The 26,575-nt window shown below is 42.1% G+C and overlaps 1 protein-coding gene across 1 annotated transcript in view; it reads left to right on the forward strand.

The window, feature by feature from the left end:
• MTM1 (myotubularin 1) overlaps positions 1-25,457 on the forward strand; it is a 41,920-nt gene extending 16,463 nt beyond the window's left edge. Inside the window, exons 7-15 of the mRNA XM_072125477.1 lie at positions 13,014-13,097; positions 16,073-16,222; positions 16,845-17,033; positions 21,227-21,412; positions 22,894-23,100; positions 23,544-23,636; positions 23,736-23,849; positions 24,881-25,057; positions 25,172-25,457. Coding sequence (XP_071981578.1) covers positions 13,014-13,097; positions 16,073-16,222; positions 16,845-17,033; positions 21,227-21,412; positions 22,894-23,100; positions 23,544-23,636; positions 23,736-23,849; positions 24,881-25,057; positions 25,172-25,330 — 1,359 coding nt within the window. The 3' untranslated portion in view covers positions 25,331-25,457. The remainder of the gene's footprint in view (positions 1-13,013; positions 13,098-16,072; positions 16,223-16,844; positions 17,034-21,226; positions 21,413-22,893; positions 23,101-23,543; positions 23,637-23,735; positions 23,850-24,880; positions 25,058-25,171) is intronic.
• Positions 25,458-26,575: the final 1,118 nt, after the last annotated feature.

Here is a 26,575-nt window from a genome sequence, read left to right on the forward strand (position 1 = left end):
GCTAAGGATTATAAAATAAAGGCCTATACTCTGGATCACGGCATTACATTTTTGGCTTCTGAAAGTCGTACCATTAGGCGCCTATATACTTTGGTATGGATGTATGAGGACACACATACTTAAAGAGGGTTAACGGAGGCGATACATCACTTTTGAGAACACACATTACTTTTGGGAACACACAAACTTAAAGGAGGTTGTCGGAGGCGATAAGTCATTTAAAGTAATCAATGGCTTTCTGATATATAATGAAATGCTCCACTACTATATAGGTACATAATGTGGAGAAGTTGTTCTACACTCAAGATCAAAACAGCACATGGCTGGATAGGCCGACCAGAATCACTGGTAGCTTTAGGTGTAGTGGATGCGTCGCCTGCCCTCAGATACTAAGATGTGATTCATTCACATCCACAGTGACAGGTACCACCTACAAGATAAAACAATTCATAAACTGCAAAACACAAGGGGTGGTATATCGAGCAGTTTGTGAATGCAGGATTGAATATGTAGGGAAGACCATCTGTGAATTGAGAAGGAGAGTGGGAGCGCACTTAGGGGATATCGCACATAAAAGAGATACACCCCTGGCCCGTCATATCAATCTGGTTCATAATGGTGATGTGAGTAAAATTAAATTCCATGGAATTGAGGCAGTACAGAAACCAGTGAGGGGGGGGGGACTGGGACAGAATAATTTTACAACGGGAGACTAAATGGATCTTCCTTCTGGACACCGTCGCCCCTAAAGGACTCAATGAGATGTTGAATTTTACGTCCTTTTTATAGAACAACTTCTCCACATTATGTACCTATATAGTAGTGGAGCATTTCATTATATATCAGAAAGCCATTGATTACTTTAAATGACTTATCGCCTCCGACAACCTCCTTTAAGTTTGTGTGTTCCCAAAAGTAATGTGTGTTCTCAAAAGTGATGTATCGCCTCCGTTAACCCTCTTTAAGTATGTGTGTCCTCATACATCCATACCAAAGTATATAGGCGCCTAATGGTACGACTTTCAGAAGCCAAAAATGTAATGCCGTGATCCAGAGTATAGGCCTTTATTTTATAATCCTTAGCAACTTAGCCAAGTGAGCATGGTATTATTTGTAAAACAAAACTGTGCACTATTAGCATACTTCTTGCGTATCTAATGCGGCTAAGCTGATGGATAGAATGGTCCCCTTTTCCCGCCCACTCAATAGCAGAAACAGACCTGATTGGCTGAACGCTGAATGACGGGAGGGAACCCTGTCAGTGACGATGGAAGTGTGATGACACGTCGCTCATCGCGTCCCTAGTTACAGACTCCGCCCATGGCCCCACGTGATCGCTACAGGATCACATGACCGGCCTGTAGGAGGTCAGTGGGCGGGCCGACATGGCTATTTTAGGCGCATGCGCACAAAATATGGCGCCGACGCCAGTTAACAACTTAGTGCCTAGCCGGACAGATTCGGGTAGTGATGAGCCACTGCTCACACCCGATTCATTTGATAATGCATTAGGGCCAACGCCTGCAATCAATAAGTGGAGTTGCCGTGGCCTTGGCAACTCATGACACACTGCAACCTGCAGAAATTCTGTTTCCCCTGAGGAGTGCACACGACGGTGCACGAAACGCGTAGGGAAGAGGACTCAATAATAACCTTGAATTACAGGGTGCAATAGTCTGCATACAGGGACAGTATTGGGGACCGCCCTTGTAAGGGCTGGGAGTCACTATTAACGGGAGTAGGACTGCAGTAAGGGCAAAAACAGGGTAAGTCGGAGTATTTCCCTACAGAAGTGCTGACAAATCCAACCCGTTCCAGTGAAGATTGGTGAGACCAAACCTTTTTATCTCCCTTACCTAATGCAATGCTGTACTCTTGTCATGCATAAATATACATAATGTGCATCCGTTGACCTATTGATTTATTCTGATCTCTTATGATCAATATTCTAGGCATTTTTTAGACATTTGCATTTTCGATTATCATTTTTATTGGAAACTTGTGATTAAAAGTTATGTTTTATTAGATTTTTTGGACTGCATTCTGCTGTTTATATGCTTGAGACTTGTTGAATGCCGCAGGCCGTTTTTGAGACTACAATTGTTATGGTGAACAATAAGGAGTAGTTTCGCTAGCTGCTAACTGATTGAACAAAGCAAAATGCCATACATTTTTACAATGATAGTAACCCATTATTGGATAAAATTTTGACTACCTGCATTCACCACTCGGTGGAGCTATGCTAAATTCTGTATACATTAAAGGGAACCTGTCACCAGGAGAGCCATTTTTAGCACTCCCCCAGTCCCCACAGAGCATAGTACATACACTGCCAAAGTTTGTTTGTATAAAAAATAGGTTTTACAGAAAAAAAGATATGTTATATTGTACCTGTCATTAGCATCTGCTGTGTGACTAGGCAGTTGCCTTTTGGGAGGAGCTGGAAAGGAGCAGTTCCCCCCCCCCCCACCCTTGGGAAACATGTGACCTTTTCAAATATATGAATAACTCCCCTCACTCGGGATTGGCTGTAGAGGAGCAGGGGGCGTCGCTAAGCCCAGTGATGGGTGTTTTCATATATTTGAAAAGGTCACATGGAGTAGCTGTTTCCCAAGGGTGGGGGGGGACTGCTCCTTTCCAGCCCCTCCCATTTGGCAACTGCCTAGTCACACAGCAGATGCTAATGAAAGGTACAATATAACATATCTTTTTTTCTGTAAAACCAATTTTTTATACAAAAACACTTTGGCAGCGTATGTACTGTGCTCTGTGGGGACTGGGGGAGTGCTAAAAATGGGTCTCCTAGTTACAGGTTCCCTTTCAAGCTCAACAAAAACGATGCACTAAGCGCCACATCTCCCCCTAGTGGTGGGCAGAATTTTCAAAAGTAAGTTTGAAGCATCACATTTATTGTGCTATATTTATGAATATGCAGATCGGCCTGCAAGTGCAAGGGGGGATGGGAATAAAATGCCCACAGACGGCCACAAGGGTTCCAATCTCCTCCGTAGCCATTACTGACAGTCGGCTTCCTGGCATAGGATTTTGTTGCACTTGCAGGAATATTTGCATACCTTTAAAAAAAAGTTTCTTCTCCTACATGGTACAAGTGTTTGTGGAGACATTGTGGAGCTGACAAACTCCCACTATAATCATTCTGCTTTGTCTGACCAGGACTATAGTATCCCTATGTGCCAATAATGACCTAATTGTGACTTTGTACTTTTTATCTAAAGGATCTCTTGTAGATATCATGATCAGTGTGAATAGAAGATCTGATAGTAGAGTGCATTGGACTTTACTCTGCTTTCATGCACTGTTATGGTTACAACCAGGCACGTGCAAGGTTCAGTGTTGAGGTTGGAGTGTTTTGTGTATATACAGGGTTACAGTATATACCATAGACCTTGGGATCTCTTAGAAAACACACAGGTGCAGAACAAGCGTCATGCTCACCACTTTCAGCGCTCGTGTAACCGCACTATGCAGTGATGTGTGGATATAAAATTTTAAAGGGGATATTGCCTTGGGGTTCTCCTTTAATGTCTTATCTGTGTTCTGTGCATTAGAATATAGTAGTATAGTACTGAGATGCTGACCAGCCATCTGTATGCCAGGAATTGTGACTTGACAGCGGAGATGAGGGGCAATGCATTGTTGGAAAGAGGTGCATGCTGGGGATGAGGGGCAATGCATTGTTGGAAAGAGGTGCATGCTGGGGATGAGGGGCAATGCATTGTTGGAAAGAGGTGCATGCTGGGGATGAGGGGCAATGCATTGTTGGAAAGAGGTGCATGCTGGGGATGAGGGGCAATGCATTGTTGGAAAGAGGTGCATGCTGGGGATGAGGGGCAATGGATTGTAGGAGAGTGATGCATGCTGGCAACGAGGAGCTGGGAACGGCTCTTATTAATGGGGAAGGCCCCATCCCCCTGGAAGAGTTGTGCGCACACATACCTAGAAGACTGAGGCTCCCAAGTATTACTACCCGGGAGCCTTCCTTTGTATTAACGTGGGTTTTATACCTGTTGTTCTTTAAATATCTCAGCCTGCCCTATAAATACAGCCATCTCTAATATCACTATCTATTATTCAGAGACTGCTGCCCTTTAACAAAACATGTTGATAATGGATTGTATAAATAATGTATTACTGGCCAGTCCGACCACATACATCCTATTAGTGCTTCTAAACAGGCTTGTCCTGACCATATCCCATAATCTCGTAGGCCAGAGAATTATTTGTGTGTGTGATAACAATGTTGTACTAAACGCTGTAGAATGGGGACCAGGAAGTATAAAATATTAGTATATAAGTGACCTTCTATGTAAAACAATTTGTTGCTAATCTACATCCCTAATATTGATAACCTGTGGGATCATTGGAAGTCATTTAACATAAAGTGGTGACTTTAGGCCTCTGCAGTCTGGGGGATCTAGAAGGGTTCGGAAGACCAGTATCTGCATTAGTAGGGCATCAAACTTTACTAGCAGGGTGAAATGTCAGATTTTGGTCAACAACTGATAAATCTGATGTAGTTCAAGACCATTAGACATTTTAACAACAGTGTGACAATATTAACTCGCATGCTGTCCATTTCCTCCCGATCCTCCTTGAGATGGTTCTACTCCTTCCAGCTGTTTAATTAAACTGATTAGACTTGATTAAGAAAGGCAAACGCCTTTCTATACAAGACCCCACAGCTCACAGTTCAGTGAACATGAGAATAATGAGGTCTAAGGAACTGCCCAAGGAGCTCAGAACCAGAAGTGTAGCAAGGCACAGATCTGGCCAGGATTACAAAAGAATTTCTGTAGCACTCGGTTACTAAGAGCACAGTGGCCTCCATAATCCTTAAATGGGAGAAGTTTGGGACGACTGCAACTCTTCCTGTACCCACTGTATATCCCGCAGCATCAACTTCCTATAATCACTATACATGTAACCACAATTACACTATGAATATGTTCCTTTCCAACATGTTCATATAATATAAAAAAAATAACAAAAAATTAATTGGGAAGCTGGAAGCCTCTATCCTATTTTTTTTTTTTTTTTTTTTTATATGGACATGTTGAAATGGAACATATTCATAGTGTAATTGTGGTTATATGTAACGTATTTTTCGGACTAAAAGGCGCACAAAAAATCATTTGATTTCCCAGAAATCAAAGGTGCGCCTTATAGTCCAGTACGCCTTATATATGAACCGTACTTGCATACAACAGCTGCCTTGAACTGTGCACAGGTCTGCCACCTTCTGGTCGTTCATCCTTAATCAAGTGCGCCTTATAATCCAATGCGCCTTATATATGAACCTAGACATTTTAGCAGGCATTTATTAGTGGTGCGCCTTATAATTCGGTGCGCCTTATAGTCCAAAAAATACGCTATAGTGGTTTAAAAACAAAAATTTTAATGAAGCATTTTCCTTGGTGCTTTGCAGGTATTTCTCAGAACATATAAGAGCTGTTACTATCGTCCTGTGTTCTCTCAGTATTCCACATTCCAGAATTTTAGGGCAGTATTTCCCTTTATTCACCCTGTAGTGTGAGCACATCTCTCGTATGAGCTACATATAGTGGCTCCCATCCTCTCGCTATGCTATGTGGCACACTATGTAAGTGATCCCTGCGTAGGATATTTGTTATAAGATGAATTATATCGGGGGGTACATTGAGCGCCTGACATAAAATGCGGGTGCATAACCTCCTATGTATAACCTCGGTGTCTGGGCTGGATGTGGTCACTATATATCACTTATGTGTCCAGCTATATAAACATGTCTCCCTCCCGCAGCAGCTTCTCCTGATGAACTGTGCTGAATTCTGATGTGTATAACCTTGTCCTGCATCTTCCCGGCTGACCAAGACAAATGGCTTTTCTGTTTCGGTTTCGCCGGCTCTTCCATTATACCCTGACCGCTATTCTCACAGTTCACTTTGTGGAAATGTTCGTGTGTGTAGTTTCTAAAGTAAGATTGTACGCGAGTCATCTGGCTCAGGCTGTAATGGATCTGTCCTTGAAAAAATTATTTTTTTTTTTCTTTTGCATTTGAGAAATTGACAATAAAAATTAATATGGGTCTTTTAATTTGGCATTAATAATGTATAAACAAGGCTGTGGCTCCAGGATAAAGCGCGTGACAGGCTTTTATATCACAATGTTTGGCCTCCCCAGGTGTCCTCGCTGCAGTAGACCAGAGATCCCAACCTCCTGAATTCCAGTGTGACTCTCAAAATCCATCATGATTAGCCAGGGGCACTTACTCCTAGATCCAGGCACTGTGACTCTGGTGATCTTCTTATATTTGTTATCCATGACCTCCTTCCTTCTAAAATCAACTTTTAAACCAATGCTAATGAACCTATAGGTCTTCTGGGGCATTACCAAAGCCTGCCTTCCTCTGGCTTCACAGACTGTTACACTGTCTCACCCTGCCCCTTTGCTTGCTCTGCACTTCCCCCTCCCTCTGACTGATTCATTAGGCTAATTTTACATTATTGCATGACAAGTGCCTCGTACTGATCACTATGCTGCGAATCATATGCATCATATATAATATAATACTCTGAGATCAGTCCATGTCACTGCCGGGATCACGGACGGATCAGATAGATAGAACAATGTAAAATGGGCCGTAGAGGGAGTTCCAGCACACAGTCCGACAAGGGAGGTGTTCCTTGCACACTGTAACGGCCTGTGCATCTGCAGCACTGAGGGGCTCTGGTAATGCTTTCAGGAGCTCCTTGGGCTCATTAGCATAACTCTTTAAAATTAATTTTAGAAGGAAGGAGGCAATGGATTACCAATATAAGAATATTGACAGTCACTGTGCCTGTGAGTAAGTGGACCCAGCTTCTCTATGATTTTGATGGTTAATTTCCTTTAAGTAACTAAAGATTTTGAAGTCCTTTTTTTCCATAAATGAATAGAGCTGGTGATAAAAGTTCTTTGTAATGTACCGTAGTTCATTAAAGGGATTTTCCCCTGAAAGAAAGTTCTCAAATTTAAATCCAGTGATGCTTACACAATAAGGATAATTTTTAACCCCTAACTTTGCAATTGTAATTGCTTTTTTGGTCCTACCACTTCCTCGATAAGGCAGTGCAAGATTCCAGAGTGTGGGCGGGGAGACGCTAAGCAGACCCTTCATGTGCTGTGAGGTACAGTGTGCTAACATTGTGCTTAGATCATAGTACAGAATTGATCTACAGTTTCTACTTGGATCTGAAAGTGATGAGAGATGATGAGATCCATGAGATCTATACAATGACTCTCCGCTCTGCTTTCTCACCTAATCAATAAAATACACAGTCAGTTTTGCTGTCTACCTTATCTGTCTGTAGCTAGTAGAGTAAGTCTCTGCACCCAGCTGCTTGCCAGCAGGAAGTGCTTGTGTCTGAGCTGGTCTTGTAATGCAGGGAGGAGCAGGAGGCAGAGAACACTGCAGCCGTGCAAGCTATTCATAAGAAAAATCCCAACCATAGTCAGAAGTTTTACGATTGGATACAGTGACAACCAAAATTGTAAATGCCAGGACTGATAGGTTGGAAATATATCTGTGAGTACATATAAGAAATTGATTTTGTGGGAATACCCCTTTAGAAAGCAGCTTCTTTGTCTTTTTTTTTCTGCTCCTTCTTTCTCCAGTAGGGAGCATTGTATTTGAAAGCAGAGATCCATCCACCTCAAAGACTGATTTTCTTACCTACAGCATATTTCTCTTGATTCGGCTCTCTGAATGTGTGTGCATGGGCCCTGAGGGTCACAGGGTCTCCCCTCTTTTAAGAATTGGAGCAATTTGCATTGCTTTTTGTGACCAGACTGGATTCATGGTGATGCAATGGAGATATCCATCTCCCTCAGTCACAACAAGGTGTACTGAATTACAAAATGTCTGTTTTGCAATTCAACTGTTGTGACTGAGGGGACTGAATCTCTTAAATACAATGCTCCATGATGCTCCATGTAAAGGCACAGAGGGGGAGATCACATGTCCCTCCATCTGCGGCCATTTAATGGTCCGGAACCTCTGGCTGATAAGGTAAAAGACAGGAAGCTTCACTTGACTTGTCAAGAAAGCGGAGCAGAACTGTTAGTAGATGTATATAGGCGGTCCCCTACTTAGAACACCCGACTTACAGACGGGTTACACACAGACCTCTGGATGTTTTGGTAATTTACTGTACTTTAGTCCCAGGCTACAATAATCGGCTATAACAGTTATCAAGTGCATCTGCAATGAAGCTTTACTGTTAATGCTGGTTCTTATGACAACTCAGCATTTTTAAAATCCAATTGTCACAGACAATTTGACTGGGGTTACAATTATAAAGTATACAGTGCCGATTTACATACAGATTCAACTTAAGAACAAACCTACAGAACCACTTGTATTGGTAAATTGGTAATAACACACACACACACACACACACACACACACACACACACACACACACACACACACACACACACACACACACACACACTACAAAAAAATGAGGTAAAAGTGGCCAAGCCCTTTAAGGTTTTACCCAATCTATATTCTTGCTGCTATTACTGCAGGAAGCTGTGCAGAGGGTTTCCTTCCACCCTCGCTATGTGATTTAGTCATACTTGTCCTTGGGTGAACAGACTAGTTGTACATGTCAGGTCTCTATGACAGTAAATAAGCAGTTTGACGGTGCAAAACACGAGCGTTACGTCCTGTACTTAGGAGCCATCCATCATGGGCGCTGTGTAAGCTTATGTAATCACACACTTCTATCATAATTCCTGCGCTGGTAATACATGGTTAATTGGAAGGAGACATGGATTCGGTATAGAATTCAAAGTGAGTGGTTTATGTAATTTTGGAGAGGAAAAATAACATTTTACTAGTTTGTATGATTTTTTTAATTTATTTTTTGTGTGTGGGTTTTGTAATGATTGATTACCCCAGTGCTGTTATGTATTATATCACTATACTTCTCTACTAATGCTGTGACTGGAGAACTACGGGGGTGACTCCATCAGCAACAAACCCCTTTCTGAATTGTGTTGTCAGCTGGGGTCTCCCGGGAGAAGCCATGACCAGTTAAAGGAGTTTTTCCTCATTTTCTGTATTTTACATAAAATTGTGACTATTGGAGCTGCGCCTATCTCGAGAACAGAGGGTCGCCATGACCCATTCTGCATCCCATCTAAATGGACAAAGAGAATAGCTGAGCGTGTATACTACTATAAGCCCAAAAAGAGACAATGGGGGAGACTGTTCTAGTTGCCCATGGAAACCAATCAGAGCTCATCTGTGTGAAAATGAAAGCTGAGCTCTGATTGGTTGCCATGGACAAGTAGAACAGTTCTGTTCTAAGACTTTTATGATAAATCTCCCCGAATAGGTGCATGTGTGCGGTAACTTCTCCATTTGGCCGGTGACTATATCATGAATACAGAAGGTGGGAGATGTAGTGTTACATGGTAGGAATTCCGCTGAGTGTCAGACATTGTAGCTCCTAGATAGGGATGATTTATCCAGTTGATTTAACATTTTTCTGTAATTATACATTTTTTTTTTCTATTTTCTCTAAGAAAATATTATTACAGTACAGGCGGTCCCCTACTTAAGGACACCCGACTTACAGACAACCCATAGTTACAGACGGACCCCTCTGCCCACTGTGACCTCTGGTGAAGCTCTCTGCATGCTTTAAAATAGTCCCAGATTGCAATAATCAGCTTAAAATTGTCTGCAATGAAGCTTTATTGATAATTCTTGGTCCTATTACAGCAAAAAAATTTGAAACTCCAATTGTCACGGGGACAAAAAAAAAAAATTGTCGGGAACTACAATGATAAAATATACAGTTTCGACTTACATACAAATTCAACTTAAGAACAAACCTACAGTCCCTATCTTGTATGTAACCCGGGGACTGCCTGTATTGGGAAAGTTTGTCTTTTTGGGGGGCAGAAATATAAGACACACAAGGCTGGTACATGTCTCTTCTCGGTGGTCTGCATTGATGGTCACTCCAGACGTATCTTTTGTAGGAACCGTGACTTGCCGCGGTGCCTGTGGTCAGTGCTACTTTGCTCCGGGTTTGTTCAGTGTAACGTTGGGTGTATTGATTTATTGCTGTGTTCAGAGCCTTCCCTTTTGTAGCTTAACCTTAATTTAAATGTGTTAAGTGATGGAGCAGTAAGAAATTGCTGGGCGCTTGTAAGTAAAGGAGATGTTTCTTTGTGCAGAAATTGCCGTGTTGGGGAAAGATACTGATCACAGCAAATCTGTCATTCAAAGCACAGCAGTAGACGCATTGTTCAGATTGCTTTCTGTACACATTATCCCCCACCATTCCTCTCTCGTCAACGCTTTGATTACCAGACTTTTTTTTTTTTTCTTGCTTTCTCTAACAAGAGCTATGGGTGTTGCCAGAATTTCTTGTGAAATTTGACATGTATTTGTGAAGCAGCCCTGTGTGGCTTGGGTGCTACAGATGTGTAATGTGAGAAATGTGCACCGTCCCCAATTCTTAGTCTGTAAGAAATACCAGTCCACAGAGGGAGCTACTGTGATGGGTGCAGCCATATTTTAGAATTATTTAGAATTCTTGTTTCTCGAATTTACGTTGGCCTGTAAAAACACATGGTTCTGCCTGTATTCTCATAACGTGCAGGCCGCTCAGTGCCGTTCACTGTGAATTTCGTCAGATAACCACTCATGTTCACAAGGTAAAGTCAACATCTATACAAAGTCTTCTAGAGAGAATAAATAAAACTTCAGACTGAGCCAACTGGTGTTTTATGATGGATTTTGCACAAAGTAGGACAGAAGTCTGCAGTGTTGTTGAATAAATGCTGTACAGTCATGGCCATAAGTTTTGAGAATGATACAAATGTTAGTTTTTACAAAGTCTATTGCATCGGGTTTTATAATGGCAATTTGCATATACTCCAGAATGTTATAAAGAGTGATCAGCTTAACAGCAATTAATTGCAAAGTCAATGTTTTCCTAGAAAATCAACTTTTTCCCCCCAAACACATTTCAACCTCATTGCAGGCGCCTTAAAAGGAGCAGCTAACATCGTTTCAGTGATGGCTCCAGTAACACAGGTGTGGGTGTTGATGAGGAAAGGGCTGGAGATCAATCTGTCATGATTAACTAAGTATCACACCACTGGACACTTTAAAAGGAGGCTGATGCTTGGCATCATTGTTTCTTTTCTGTTAACCATGGTTATCTTTAAAGAAACACGTGCAGTCATCATTGCACTGCACAAAACTGGCCTAACAGGGAAGAGTATCGCAGCTAGAAAGATTGCACCTCAGTCACCAATCTATCGCATCTTCAAGGAGAGAGGTTCCATTGTTGCCAAAAAGGCTCCAGGGCGCCCAAGAAGGACCAGCAAGTGGCAGGACCGTCTCTTAAGTGTTTCAGCTTGGAGATGGGGCTACCAGCAGTGCAGAGCTTGCTCAGGAATGGCAGCAGGCAGGTGTAAGTGCATCTGCACGCACTGTGAGACTGCAGAGACTCTTGGAGCAAGGCTTGGTGTCAAGGAGGGCAGCAAAGAAGCCACTTCTCTCCAGAAAAAACATCAGGGAAAGACTTATATTATGCAAAAGGTACAGGGAGTGGCCTGCTGAGGACTGGGGTAGTCATTTTCTCCGATTGTTTGGAACATCTGGAAAACGGCTTGTTTGGAGAAGATAAGGTGAGCGATACCACCAGTCTTGTCTCATGCCAACTGTAAAGCATCCTGCAACCATTCATGTGTGGGGCGGCTTCTCAGCCAAGGGAATCGGCTCTCTGTCTTGCCTAAAAACACATCCATGAATAAAGAATGGTACCAGAATGTCCTCCAAGAGCAACTTCTCCCAACTGTCCAAGAGCAGTTTGGTGATCAACAATGCATTTTCCAGTATGATGGAGCACCTTGCCATAAAGCAAAGGTGATAACTAAATGGCTCAGGGAACAAAACATCTGGAAACTCCCCAGATCTTAATCCCATTGAGAACGTGTGGTCAATCATCAAGAGACTGGTAGACAAACAAAAACCAACAAATTGTGACAAAATGTAAGCTTTGATTGAGCAAGAATGGGCTGCTATCAGTCAGGATTTGGTCCAGAAGTTGAGAGCTGCCAGGGGGAATTGCAGAGGTCCTGATGAAGGGTCAACACTGCAAATATTGACTTGCTGCAGTAACTCATTCTAACTGCCAATAAAAGCTTCTGTTACTCATAATATGATTGCACTTGTATTTCTGTACGTGATAAAAACATCTGACAAACACACATAAAAACCAGAGGGCAACAGATATATGAAAATATAATATTTTTGTCATTCTCAAAACTTATGGCCATGACTGTAGAGAAAATGGAGCACAAATCATTTTATAAATCCCATAAACCTAATGTTGTTTTTATTTTATAATGCACCAAATGCAATGGAAATTTCCAGATAAAATAACTTAAATAGCCTTAAAGGTAACCTATTATCACAGTTCAACTTAACAGGTTACATCTGATGGTAGGTTGCTACTATCTTCCTTATCACCGTGCAATCTCTGTCTAATCATAGCCTTCAGAGTAAGCAGAGAAAAACGTATATATATGCTAAATATCGGGTGCGGCTGCTCCACACCTCAGTACTATCAGCTGCTGCTTACCAGTGCATCCTCTCCTCACTCCTTTGCTCACCTCCGAAGATCTGCACATATGCAGTAGCTCTGGCTACAGAGACGAAGGCAGCAACACAAGTGCGTTGTGGCGGTCCCTTCGTCTGCGCATGCACAGAACTCCTGCTCCAGGATGAGAGAGCGGAGGGGGGCAAAGGAGTGAGATGAGGATGTACTGGTAGGCAGCAGAAGCTGAGGCTACTTGGGTGTGGAGTAGCCACTTATGCACCCATATTGTAGTACCCTCAATGTGTGAACACCCCTAGTACAACAAATGCTTGTCACTGTATAAAGATGGTTATGATGATTGCTACCACTAATTTTTTTTTTCTTTTTTTTTTTTTTTTCCAGCAATTCTTTGCATTCATAAGTGAAGAAAGATTTCCCAATAATGGCTGGGATATTTATGATCCTATTAAAGAGTTTCAGAGGCAGGTAAGGAAAATGGCACATTATGTTCCGCTCGCTGCATTATCTACTATGCTGGGACATATACAGTTCACACATGGATAGGCATTACCCTAACCACTTGTATCCTCTCACTTATTACTTTTACATACATTGCAAAAAGTAATATCAGTATATCCTCCCCCTCAATGTTGATTCATGGCAAAGGGGAGGGCAAGAGAAAGCAGTGGTTAACTATCAATCTCATGATATCTCAGCACAGAATCCAATTATATTAGATACTTGTTACCATTACAAGATATGCCTTAAAATGTGGCATTACAAAATATTAGACAAAGATCATGTCTGGAAGATGTCTGACTTTTTTCTGTGCAACGTTAGCATTTTTTAGTTTACCTCAACGGGTTGTCCCTTAAAATGCTAATATCCTCTTCCCTGTGGACATGGGATCAGGGTTTAGTCCATTGCTGGGACCTTCACACTCGGCTCTGTTGTACCTCTGAATGAAGTGTGGGTTAGCCTCCATGCATCACTTCTACAGGCTTGTTCGAGATCACTGTTCTGGCTGTCGCATAGTGAAGGGAGCAATGGTATACGTGCTTCACTCCTCAATGCCCATTCTTTGTAACTGTGTTTTCCGATAGTCAGACCTAAATTAAAATCAAGCAACTTATTTGTTATTCATGGTCTCCTTCCTGCTAAAATTACATTTTAAAATTATGCCAATGAACCAGAAGGGCTCTAGAAAGCCTTACCAGAGCCCCTCCATTCTGCAGCTACACAGGCTGTTACACTGTCTCGGGGTGAGACAGTGTAACAGCCTGTAAAGCCAGCTCACAGAGGGGCTAGGGTAACCCTTAAAGCTCATTAGCATAGTTTTAAAAGTTATAATGAAGGAATTGAAAACAAATATAAGGAGATTACCACAGTCATAGTGCCTGGATCTATGTGTAAGTGTCCCTGGTTTATTCCTGCTTGATGTTGATGGTAGATTTCATTTAAGTAGAGATCCAGTCTAATTCCTGAACATTTGCAGTGCAGTTAGTGTTATAGACAGAGACAGACCTAGAACCCTGATCCCTGCCCCATCTGCCCAATCCCCTGTAACATCAGCACCAGCCGCAGTGTCTCACTAGGTGCTTTCTCCAGAATACTAGTAGTACACTGATACACATGGTATACTGCTCCTCAATGATGGAAGATTGATCGATTGCTTTAATTTTAGCATTAAAGTTTTTTTTTTCGTTAGTTTGCCACATATTATCACTGGGCCTGTCCTGTACTTGTAGTTTTCTACCTAGATTAGGCCTCAATACAGAATTACCACACCTAATCTGTCTTCCAATTGCCACACGTGGCTTACCCCTGTCTTCCTATTATGTCTATTACATGTTTCTATGTGGTATATACATTGGAAGCATTTCTGGCGTATACTGTAATATTCAAAAGCCGCTTGTACTCATTATGTTTCGGTGTGGCATATGCTGGCTCACTATTGATATGGCTTTTAACCTCAGTTTGACGCATAGGCTGCTACACCGTATGCTTTCTACAATGGACTAGACCCTATACGCTAGTATCAGTGAGACATTCCTGACCATAAAATGGCTGCAGATAGTTGGTCAAGGGATCTCTTTCCATGAACAATTGCCCTGCCAGGACCTTATGATAATATTCATGACTATAAGGTCAAGGTCTTGTCAGGGCCATTGTTCATGGGCAGATAGAGATCACATGACCCCATTTTATGGACAGGAATGTGTGGCTGATGAGGTAAAGACAAGAATCTTCACTTTACATAGAACTACAGGCGGTTACCTACAAAAGGACACCTGCCTTACAGACGACCCCTAGTTACAGACGGACCCCTCTGCCCTCTGGTGAAGCTCCCTGGATGTTTTACTATAGTCCCAGGCTGCAATGATCGGCTGTAGGTTGGCTATATTGATAATCCTTGGTCCAATTACACCTAAAAATTTAGAAACCCCAATTGTCACTGGGACAAAAAAAATTTTTGTCTGGATCTACAATTATAAAATTGTTTCTACTTGCATACAAATTCAATTTAAGAACAAACCTATGGAACCTCAGAACTGCCCTATTAATAGATATATATTAGTAATTTACCTAATATCCTGCCCCCCACTAAAACACACACACACAATCTCCTGCACTTATCTACAATTCTGGACAACTTGTGCGTTTGCAGTTTACCCCTGATTCAGTCACGTGTGATGTCAGCTAATGCTACAGTCCCTTTAAGAAAAGTGAAGGCAGCCATCAGTGATTGGATTTCTTGTCTACCACTAGTCATATTAGGAATATTTGAGGCAGCTGTTGCTGTCCAGGAAGGGTGGAGATGGATTATAAAGTGTGATCCTTCCTTCTCCTTGGGTGTGAGCTCGGTGTATAGTACAGTAACCAGCCGCCGGCTGTGCAGTAAAGCAGTGTGCAGTAAATGTGTTTGCAGCAGTGATGACAAGTGTCATGCAGTCTGACTATTATACTCTTACCCTGCACAATGTTTTCTACATCTGTATCAGACTGCCACACAAAGCTATAAGTGGTTGACATTATTGTCTGAAAACTTCCATGTGGTATGAGCAAGGCTCCCGGGCCGGCTGCCCAGACTGAGTCAGCCTGTTAGTACAGCGGCTGCCAGCGCCATGGCCACTCCGCCCTCCATGCTCTATGCCATTACACCCGTTCTGTGTCTGTACATTTCCACTTGTGGCTGGGATCCACCTCCAGGCTGCACCGCACCACGGCCTCGTTCACACCGCGATCTTTACCAGTGAAGTGTTTAGCCTCCTAGTTGTGCCTTTTGTCCCCTCTTCCTTTAGTATTAGAAGAATCTGTAAAGCAGATGGTCTCCATATAGTGAGGTGTGATCACCACCCTGTGGTTACATACAGTACAGCCGGTGTACATATAAGCACAATCTTCAAGAAATCTCTGACATGTTGCGCACTTTTTTTTTTCTCTCCTTGTCTTGGCCCCAGGGTTTACCGAACAATAATTGGAGATTAACCTTTATTAATAAAAGCTATGAATTCTGTGACACCTACCCTCCTCTGCTCATGGTCCCGTTTAATGCCACAGATGATGATCTCAGGAGAGTTGCTGCCTTCAGGTCCAGGAACAGGATTCCGGTATGTTGAAGAGTCAACAAAGTATATGTTGGTCTTGGAGATCAGTCCCTTAAAGGGAACCTGTCAGAAGAAACTGACCTGCTAAACCAAGCAGCTTAACACCTTCTAGATAATGTTTCTTTAATGTCCCAGTGCGGTGACATCATCCAGAAAATCCACTTTGAAGGGAGATGTAAATTGATTGTTCAAAGTCAAGTAGGCGGAGACTTTAATGCTGAATTCAAATTTTTCCTGCCTCAGAAATCCCCTTGACAGTAATCGATGGTCCTTCACCCCGGAGACATCACTAACCAGATATCCTGAAGTCTGATACTAGATGCCAATCAAGGGGAGAAGGCATTCAGAGGCAGGGAGAGATTGAATTCATTGATACTCTCTGCCTCCTTGACTTAATGCAGCTAATTTACATCTCACTTTAAAGTTGATTTTCTGGGTGATGGAACCATGCTGGGCCACGAAAGAAATATGATCTGCAAGGTGTAAAGATTCTACACAACATACTGGTAGTGGTTTATTAGGTGAACTTCTGATGAGTTTCCCTTTAATGCTGTAATTTGCCAAAGTCTATTCAACAGAACTTTATGATAATGAATACGTGATTTCACTGTTCTACCAACTGCAGGTCTTGTCTTGGATACACCCAGAAAATCAGTCGGTCATCACAAGGTGCAGCCAGCCATTAGTGGGCATGGGCGGCAAGCGAAATAAAGATGATGAACGCTACCTGGAGATCATTAAAGAGGCCAACAACCAAACCTCAAAACTGACTATTTTTGATGCTAGGCCAAATGTAAATGCTGTGGCTAATAAGGTAAGTGGATTTACCACGGATTTGTCAAAAGATTTCCACTGCCCTTGTTCTATGTGCCGAGTTTTATAATAAAAGTCAGCAACACTGCCATGTATTTAGTAGAACAAGGGATGTATAATTCCCTAAAAGAAATGGTCATAAGTAACTTGTTCAAGTTAGAAGGGAACTGTCACCAGATTTTCACTACTAAGTTTTATAAGTTCCCATAGCACTAACTTGTGCTCACACTATATTTATCTAAACAAAACACATAGTTCCTATATACAGAAAACAAAGTTTGTAAGCCTACCTGTCACCCTGTCTGAAGGAGCAGGGTGTCCCAAAAGCGTGTGCCATCATGCAAGGCATTGTCTCACCTCAGGTCTGCTCCCCCCTTCCCCTACTAGGTGCAGAGCAGCGGATGACTCATGAGCCCAAGGAAGGGGTATGAGGCGAGTGCTTGAATTCACGATTCCCTTTGTAGTCACTTTGCTCATAATGACTTACAAGTTCTCCACATATCACCTAAAATTAGCTGCCAGTGGGGCCCTGTACCTTAATTACAGACATGGGGAGGATTAGATGGGAGGGCCTGGCTGAGCAGGGCACACCCCCTCTCATGACAGGGAATATAAGATAAAAAGGTGATTTATGTGGATGTAAGCAAAATAATTTTAAGCTAAAAGAAGGGGGTCAGTCAGTTAACCCCTTCACGCTCCGTGACGGATATATCCGCCATGGAGCTGTAAGGTTGTTAACCTTTTCTTTGCCGCCGGCAAAGTCGCCGGCGGCACTTTAAATTTGGCGGCGCATGGGCGCCGCCATCTTACCTCCGGTCGGCGCTCCCCCGAACGTCATCGGGGGCGGCGATCGGTTGCCATGGTAGCCGCGGGTCTTCGTTTGACCCGAGGATACATGGCTTCTGCACATGCATTACAATGAGCCTGTGGCTCATTGTAATGTATAGTGAGCAGAAATGCCATATACTGCGATACAGTAGTATAGCAGTATATGGCAGGAGCGATCAGACCCTCTAGGGTTAATGTACCCTAGAGGGTCTAAGAAATAGTGGGAAAAAAAAGAAAAAAAAAAGTTTTAAAATTTTATTATTTTTACATTTTTTAAAGTTCAAATCGCCCCCCTTTCCCTAGAACTGATATAAAATATAATAAATAGTAAAAATCACACACATTGGGTATCGCCGCGTCCCAAAATGCCTGTTCTATCAAAATATAAAAACGGTTATTAACGGCGGTGACCTCCGGAAAGGCAAATGGCGCCCAAATGTCCAAAACGCGACTTTTACACCTTTTTAGATGACATAAAAAATGATCAAAATGTCGCACAGTCCTCAAAACGGTAGCAATGAGAACGTCGGCTCATTTCGCAAAAAATTACACCTCGCACAGCTCCGTGCGCCAAAGTGTGAAAAAGTTATTTGCCTCAGAAGATGGCAAAATTTTTTTTTTTCTTTTTTGTAGACATTCGTTTAATTTTTGAAAATGTATTAAAACGCAATAAAAGCTGTATAAATTTGGTATCACCGCGATCATACCGAACCAAAGAATAAAGTAGAGGTGTTTTTTGGAGCGCAGAGTGAAAGTCGTAAAAACTGAGCCCACAAGAACATGACGCACATGCAGTTTTTTCAATTTTTCCACATTTGGAATTTTTTTGCGGCTTCCCACTACATGGCATGGAATGATAAATAACATCATGGGAAAGTAAAATTTGTTACGCACAAAATAAGCCCTCACACAGCTCTATACACGGAAAAATGAAAAAGTTATGGATTTTTGAAGATGGAGAGCGAGAAATTAGCGAAAATACCCTGCGTCCTTAAGGGGTTAATAGAGCTCTATAGGAAGGTGGGGTGCGACACTTGGGCAAATCAACACAATGTTGCAAGCCGTCCATGCACTGCTCAAAAAAAATATATGGAAAACTAAAATATCACACCCGAGATCTGATTGAGTGAAATATCTAAGATTATTACTTACATATTGGAATACTTTGAGAATGATTAAAACAAAAAAGAGCAATTAAAATTAACCCCCTAAAGATACAGCATTTTTTTTTTTTTTGAGTTTCCATTCTTCGCTCCCCACCTTGAAAAATCCATAACTGCCTTCCCCATGTACTGAGTTTTATGAGGACTTGTTTTGTCTAACACATTGTTCTTGCTATGCTGTGTACTGGTAAGCTGGAAAAAAATTTCCAATCGCAGTGAAACAAAAAAATCAATGGAAAAAAATACATTTGCGCCATATTTTTTTGACAGCTTTGTTTTTACAGCTTTAATTATACACTCCAAATGACACCTCTTCTTTATGCTTTGCGGTAGTACAATCGCAGGGATGCCAAATTTATACAGGTTTAATTGTTTTAATAGATTTTTAAAAAATCAAAACCTTTTATATATTATATATGTTGCCGCTGACACTTCCACTTTAATGTTTTTGGTTTTTTTTATGTGGGATGAGATGACTTTTATTTGTACTATTCTGGGTGTCTGTACAATATTTTTAATCATTTTAAATACCAAATTTTATGTGCAAAATTGCAAAATAATTGTTGTTTTAAACATTTGTGCCTTCTGATTTTATTTAGATGCAGCGATACCTAACATGTTAATGATTTATTTGGTTCTAGGGAAAAGGGGGCGACTTATTTTTTTTTTTTTTTAATTTTACTGTATTCGCAGCCCCCCTAAGTGTTCCTACCATATATAATGCTGTATTACAGTGTATGGTAGATTTACTGATGTTCTGTTACAATGTGCCAGCAGCAATACCTGGAGTCTCCAACGGGCTCCAGGCTGTAATGGTGATGGATTGTCCCTCCCCTGTGGCATTTAAACTGTTAATGCCCCTGATTTTTACCAGTGCTGATAATGGATGTTTACTGCATAATGCAGCAAGTACCCAGTCTGTATGAAAAGGGCTCAGCCCGTGATCCCTCTTTATACATTTTTAATGTCCCCTTGACATACTGGTGCATAATGGTCCATTAAGTTAATATCCCAAAGTGGAAAATCAAATTTCAGGTCCAATTTAAGTGCCTCAAGGCAAGGAAATGTGGCTCAGAGGTGGGTGTCTCCTCCTTATAACGCCTGGGCACACTCCTGATAAGATCCTATAAATTGGATCTCCTCCCAGACCCGGATTAGAGCATTAGGTGGGACACTGTCCCACATGTCCTTGTAATGAAATTTGGGGAATGGGTAGGCCACAGTCCATCGCATCAATGCCTTCATCATGTAGAAACTGCTGACACAGTCCAGCCAGAAGAGTCCTAGCAGTGTGCTGCATCAGAGGGAACCCAGGGCCCACTGCACCTGTATATTATTTCACAAGAAGTCTGAGTATCTCATCCTGGCACCTAATGGCAGTCGGGGTACCTGTGTATGTGTCCCTCCAAAGGAACGCCTCCCCACATAATAGCTGAACCACTCCCAAAGCTGTCATACTGGTATCTGCTCCATGCTGTCTGGCCAGGTGTTTGAAAAAATGCTTGCTGTATGTGTGAGAATAAAAAAAAACAAAAAAAAAACTTCCCCTAAAATATTGTATTTTAAGTGCCAGCTCTTTGGATGTAGGACTGCTTTAGCCAGTCCATGCAGTAGCTGTCACCCCTGACTGTGCTGCTTATCTCTGTGAGATCATAGTGTGTCTAAACAAGAAACTAAATGATGGAAACTGCTGTAAGGGGGGAACTGCCGCTCCCTGCTCACTCTGGAGGTCATGTGATGCTACTCATTGTGTAACTGAGTGAGTAGCACTTCTGCCTTGCAGCACTGGGGTCCTGGGTTCGAATCCCACCCAGGTCAACATCTGCAAAGAGTTTGTATATTCTCTCCGTGTTTGCGTGGGTTTCCTCCTGGTACTCCGGTTTCCTCCCACACTTCAAAACATACTGGTAGGTTGTTTAGATTGTGAGCCCCATGGGGACAGGGACCAATTTGCTATGCTTGTGCAGCGCTGCATAATCTGGGTGCGCTATATAAAGAATTATTATTATTATTAACTAGAAGAACTGCTCTGTTATCAGCTCTATGGGCCCCAGTCTGTGATTCTGCAGAACTTTCTCCTTCTCTGTATGATTATACCTTGAAGATGGTTACTGTATATTAGTGCTTTCTGGAGATTTAATCCATTCTTTATACAGTAATTATTATTATTTTAATTTTTTTTTATATTCTGCCTTTTCTGTAGGCAACGGGAGGAGGCTATGAGAGTGACGATGCATATCCATTTGCAGAACTTGTCTTTCTGGATATCCATAACATTCACGTAATGAGAGAATCTCTGAAGAAACTGAAAGATATCGTCTTTCCACATGTGGAGGAATCTCACTGGCTCTCCAGCCTGGAGTCTACGCACTGGTTAGAACACATAAAGGTAAAGGCTCAGTATAATCCATTAGTCTGGATTGGTAAAAAAATAAATAAAAAGAAAGAAACAAAAGGACTAAATCTGACAATTTTATCTCCTATATTAAAATAGATTTAATTTCTATTTTCTGTTCATTATGCTTAATAGACCATATTGATACTAAAGTAATTTTTTTTTCGTTCATTATTGTTTGTGTGTATTGTAAGTTATTTGTGAAAGAGTCCGAGCCTCTTGCTTCAGGCAGTCCCTGGGTAGCTTCTTTAGGTTTGAACTTGAAGGGGTTTTCCCACAAAATAAGTTGGATAGGGCCTAACTTGCTGACCATGGGGTGATGGGACCCCCACAGATCGTTAGAAAATTGGGGTCTGCTGTACCCCAGTCAGACCCCTTGTGACTCCCCGAGATGAGCAGAGTTGCAGGACGTGCATGGCCGGGCTGCCCCATTCATCTGCATGGCGCTGATTGCAGAGTGCATAGAGATGAATGGGGAAGCCCCGGCCATGCACAGTTTGCTGCTCCCCTCATCTCTGGGGTACATCTGACCCCCTTGTTTTTGTGATCTGTGGGTGTTTCATCGCGGAGACCCCCACCGATCAACAAGTTAGGCCTTATGTTGTACAAATGACCTGAATTTGTTCTAGTGGGAAAAACCCTTTTAAGTTGAATTTGAATGTAAGAGAGGTCCCTCTGTAAGTCGGGGAGATTCCTATGAAGACAATATTCTTAAATATAATCTGTGTAACAAAATAACACATTCTCTAATTAACTGTTAACAATGCTGGTGTTTACAATTGGTTGACCCTCAATACGACTGTGAATCTTCTGACTATGGTCTTCTCATTAAGCTTCTCCTATCTGCACACTGCAGTTATCTCTTCTTCCTGCCCCTCCCCCCTGCATTACAAGACCAGCTCAGACACAGGCACTTCCTGCTAGCAAGGTGCAGTGTGCAGAGACTTGCTCTACAAGCTAAAGACAAGATAAGGTTTTTATCTGAGGGAGGCATACAGCAGTGCTGAATGTGTGTGTTTGTTGGTGAGTTAGCAAAGCTTGTGTGTGTGTTATATCCATATCATGGATCTCATCTCTGATTTCTCATCTCTTTTCAATCTCAATAGTAGAATGTTCAGAAGCTAAATAAGTCTGTATAAACCTGTAGCCTGATAATCTGAGCACATTGTTAGCACACAGCGTCTCACACAGCACTAGAGGGATCATAATGTGTCTGGTTAGAAGAGTGCTCTCTGGAATTTTACCCTGATCATCATCACTAAGTGATAGGAATTAAAACCGTAATAAAATAGTAAAGGGTTTAAAATTATCTTAATTGTGTAAACCTCACTAGGGGATTAAATTTTGAGAACTTTCATTTATGGGCAAACCCCTTTAGCTCAGGATCCACCTATATACGAATTAATTGGGGCATCCGGTATATGATAATTTGATGGTGTGGTCTCATGTGTTGTCCATGTCTTCTATTTCCTCAGCTGGTACTGACTGGAGCCATTCAGGTAGCAGATAAAGTGGCTTCTGGTAAAAGTTCTGTGGTGGTGCACTGCAGCGACGGCTGGGATCGGACCGCCCAGCTGACATCTTTGGCCATGCTGATGCTGGACAGCTACTATAGGACTGTAGATGGCTTTGAGGTCCTGGTACAAAAGGAATGGATTAGTTTTGGGCATAAGTTTGGATCGGTAAGTCTACAAACCTATTACAGAAATGTTTTATCTGTGGAGCGTTTAGTAGGGAGCACAAAGCGGGACCCACCCATCTTTTATCCTTCATTGCTGCCTACATTTATATAAAGTGACTCAAGCTAATGAGTGAAGGAATTGTGATGCAAAAGCTTCGTTCGTCTGTGCATAATGGAACCTGCAAATGCAGAAACGCACATTCTCCTGTAAATATTTATCTTCTGACAAATGCTTAGAATACTTTTCTTGGAGGGAGTCGGTAGCAGTGCGACTGGTGTCCTGTTAAAATGTTGGGGCATTTGTGCAGTAGTGTCTGTAACCTTTCAAAATAATGCCCTATCCCAAAATGCAGGACTGTAACCCTTAATTGTCCACTCTTTTGACCCTCTCTTCTATTTTTTTTCCCAAAGAAAAGCTAGCTAATAACTAACTCTTCCTTTCAGAGGATTGGACACGGGGATAAGAATCACGCCGATGCTGACAGATCTCCCATCTTCGTGCAGTTCATTGATTGTGTGTGGCAGATGTCGAAGCAGGTATATGCTCTACATGTGTGCCAGTCATCTGCCATCTTCTACGTGCCCAGCTGTCTCCTGTCCCAGGTCTCATGCTTCTGCTATTCTTTTCTCCCCCAGTTTCCAACAGCATTTGAGTTCAATGAGCACTTTCTCATCACTATTCTGGACCATCTCTACAGCTGCCGGTTCGGCTCTTTCCTATATAACTGCGAGTCCGTAAGAGAGAAAGAGGTAAGTAGCCCCCAGCTTCACAGCTTTCTGTTTATAATGTAATAATGCTATAACTGTTAGTGTGTTTCCCATATTATGTGGCTGCATTCACACTGCTCTCCTCTACCTCCTGAGTCTATGAAGCTGTATCTGATTCTGCACACAGTAGTGTAAGCCCTGCAGGCCTGTAACTCCTTAGCTAGTCATTAGGTGGTCACTACATTATTGCACTCCAGGGGGAAGGGGGGATTTATCACACTTTCTGAAGTACAAGGCATGAAAGTCCCGACTATATTAGTAAAATAAGGTTTTTTTCAAGTGTGCTAATATGTAAGGATTAGAAAAAATTAGTTGGGGCTAAGCCCGGAAGAAGGAACCTACCACTGGATCTATCTTAATAGATTTCTGATGATGGGCTTCATCTCCTGCTTGTTAATGAGAGAAGACTTTCCATTGTCTGTCTGTAGGAAAGGGTACTGAAACAAATGCACACACAAATGTAATGAGGACTGTGATCTGACCACACAATTTGCAGCCAGATCATGGTCCCCATAGACATCTATGGAAGCCGGGCATAGTACAGTGAGTACACGCTATCTCACTGTGACTGTGCACGCAATATATTTTGCCTTATTACAGCGCCGGCCACTAGACTTTCAATGGGGAGTGGTGAGGGGAGCTTAACCCTCCTCTCTCCTGCACCCAGTTGGGTTTTTGCCCCATCTACGGCCCGGTCGAGCATCCATTCGTGTGCATAAGGCCTTAGTCTCCTATTTTCCTTCAATTATACTTCTTGTGTTGCTATTTATAACAAAGTGAAACAGAACCTGATAGACGCAGGTGAAAGTTTGAAACGTTTTCTACATGACATTTTTCTATGAATCTCTTGTACTTGGGTTTTTCTCAGTGTGCGGATCCTCTTGCACGCCGTTACTCCGGAGGGTAAACTTATGAATTTATGTTATGCTCTGTAGCCCTGATAGTAGGAAATAAAGCCAAAATGTGTTTTGTTGTTATTTCAGCTGTAAGATTTATGTTTCTTTTAATTCTAGAAACTGAGAGAAAAGACACAGTCCCTGTGGTCCTGGATCAACAGTGAAAAGTCAAAGTACATAAATCCTTTTTACACCAAGGAGTTGAATCGGGTCTTGTACCCCGTCGCCAGTATGCGTCACCTCGAGCTGTGGGTCAATTACTACATAAGGTGGAATACAAGGATCAGGCAACAGGTAAATGTGGCATCTTAAACCGATGTGCATCAGCTACAGACACGAGCAAAAGTAGTGGTAATATTAATGAGGTTTAATGGAGGATCATTTTTATTAACTCTTTCTCTTTTTTAGCAACCGAACCCGGTGGAGCAGCGTTACATGGAGCTCCTGGCTCTACGAGACGACTACATAAAGAAACTTGAAGAACTGCAAATCTCAAACTCCCCAAAAATGAACAACTCATCCGTCTCCCCTCCGTCACCTTCACGAATCATGCAAACTCCATTTTGAACACTGAAGAACAGCTCATTGTATGAAGTATAGACACGGACTCTGCTCGCTTTCGGGGAGGCCATTTTGAATGATGCCTTAATTTGGATGACTCTTCACGGTTGAATAAAAATGTGCCTTTTTATGATCTTGAATTACCTTTTTATACCTGTTGCACTAGTATGTAGACCCTGTTGTATACTACACGTGGGGGATGGTCCCTGCTGGCTTCTCACCGTATCACATTGGACTTGTCTAGAGCTTTGGGGTGTGACCTCTCTTGCCTTGTGTCATGGTCCACACATTATTGTACAGTGTGCCCCAGGGATCATATCTTCATTGTGCTGGTCACACAGGGCAACTTATATGGTGGATTGTTCAGTATTTCTACTAGGATGATGGGTAAGGAAGTGATGTATGATATGTGTGCCCCTTATTTTTGGTAATATATGTCATGCTCTATAGTTCTGACATGTACCTATTAGATTTTGTCTCTATTCCTCATATCTAGGGAAACGGTGATACATGGTTAAAAGTCCTCACTTTGTCACCGATTCCCTAACATACATGGACCATACACATTAGACGATGCTACCCAAACCCAGACTGGGCGACTATCTGTCATGTAGGAGTGCACCTCTTATTATACCTTACATGTCATGGTGGTGACAGAGGCATATGATGGGGCAGTTTCAGGGGAGATGAGCCTCTTGAATTCCTCTCTTGGGACATATGGATTCTTGGTCAGGCTGAGTATGCATGTGTAGTGGGGGTTGGAAGGAATGATTCAGCTGAATGCCCATCTTGCTCTCTAATGTGTATGGCCAGCCTCAGCCTTTCTTGCTTTGTGCCTTTCAGTAATGTCCTGCTCCCAGTGTATCGGGAGAATGATTGACTGACACCAGAAGCAAATGGAAGATAGTTTAAGACATTTTTACTGCACTCCACTTACTGAACAGTGTGTATATGTGGACATGTATGTATAATGGCAGATCACATATCAGACTATAGGATGTTTTAGAGGAGATTTATTGTATGTGTATAGCTATAGTTTAGTAATATCGGGAATACTTGTATATAAATACATTTTAAAGGGGTTGTCCTATTGTTGTTTTTTTTCCCTAATAAAAACATTGGAGTGGATTTTAAAAATAAGTCCTCCTCCCTTCACCAATTCCCCTCATCTCCTTTCTCCTGCCTACCTATATCTGCTGGTACTTGAGCAATGGCCTCCGTTGGCTGGTGATAAGTATACTGATGGAGGTG

Source organism: Engystomops pustulosus, chromosome 9, assembly GCF_040894005.1.
Source record: "Engystomops pustulosus chromosome 9, aEngPut4.maternal, whole genome shotgun sequence".
NCBI lineage: Eukaryota > Metazoa > Chordata > Amphibia > Anura > Leptodactylidae > Engystomops > Engystomops pustulosus.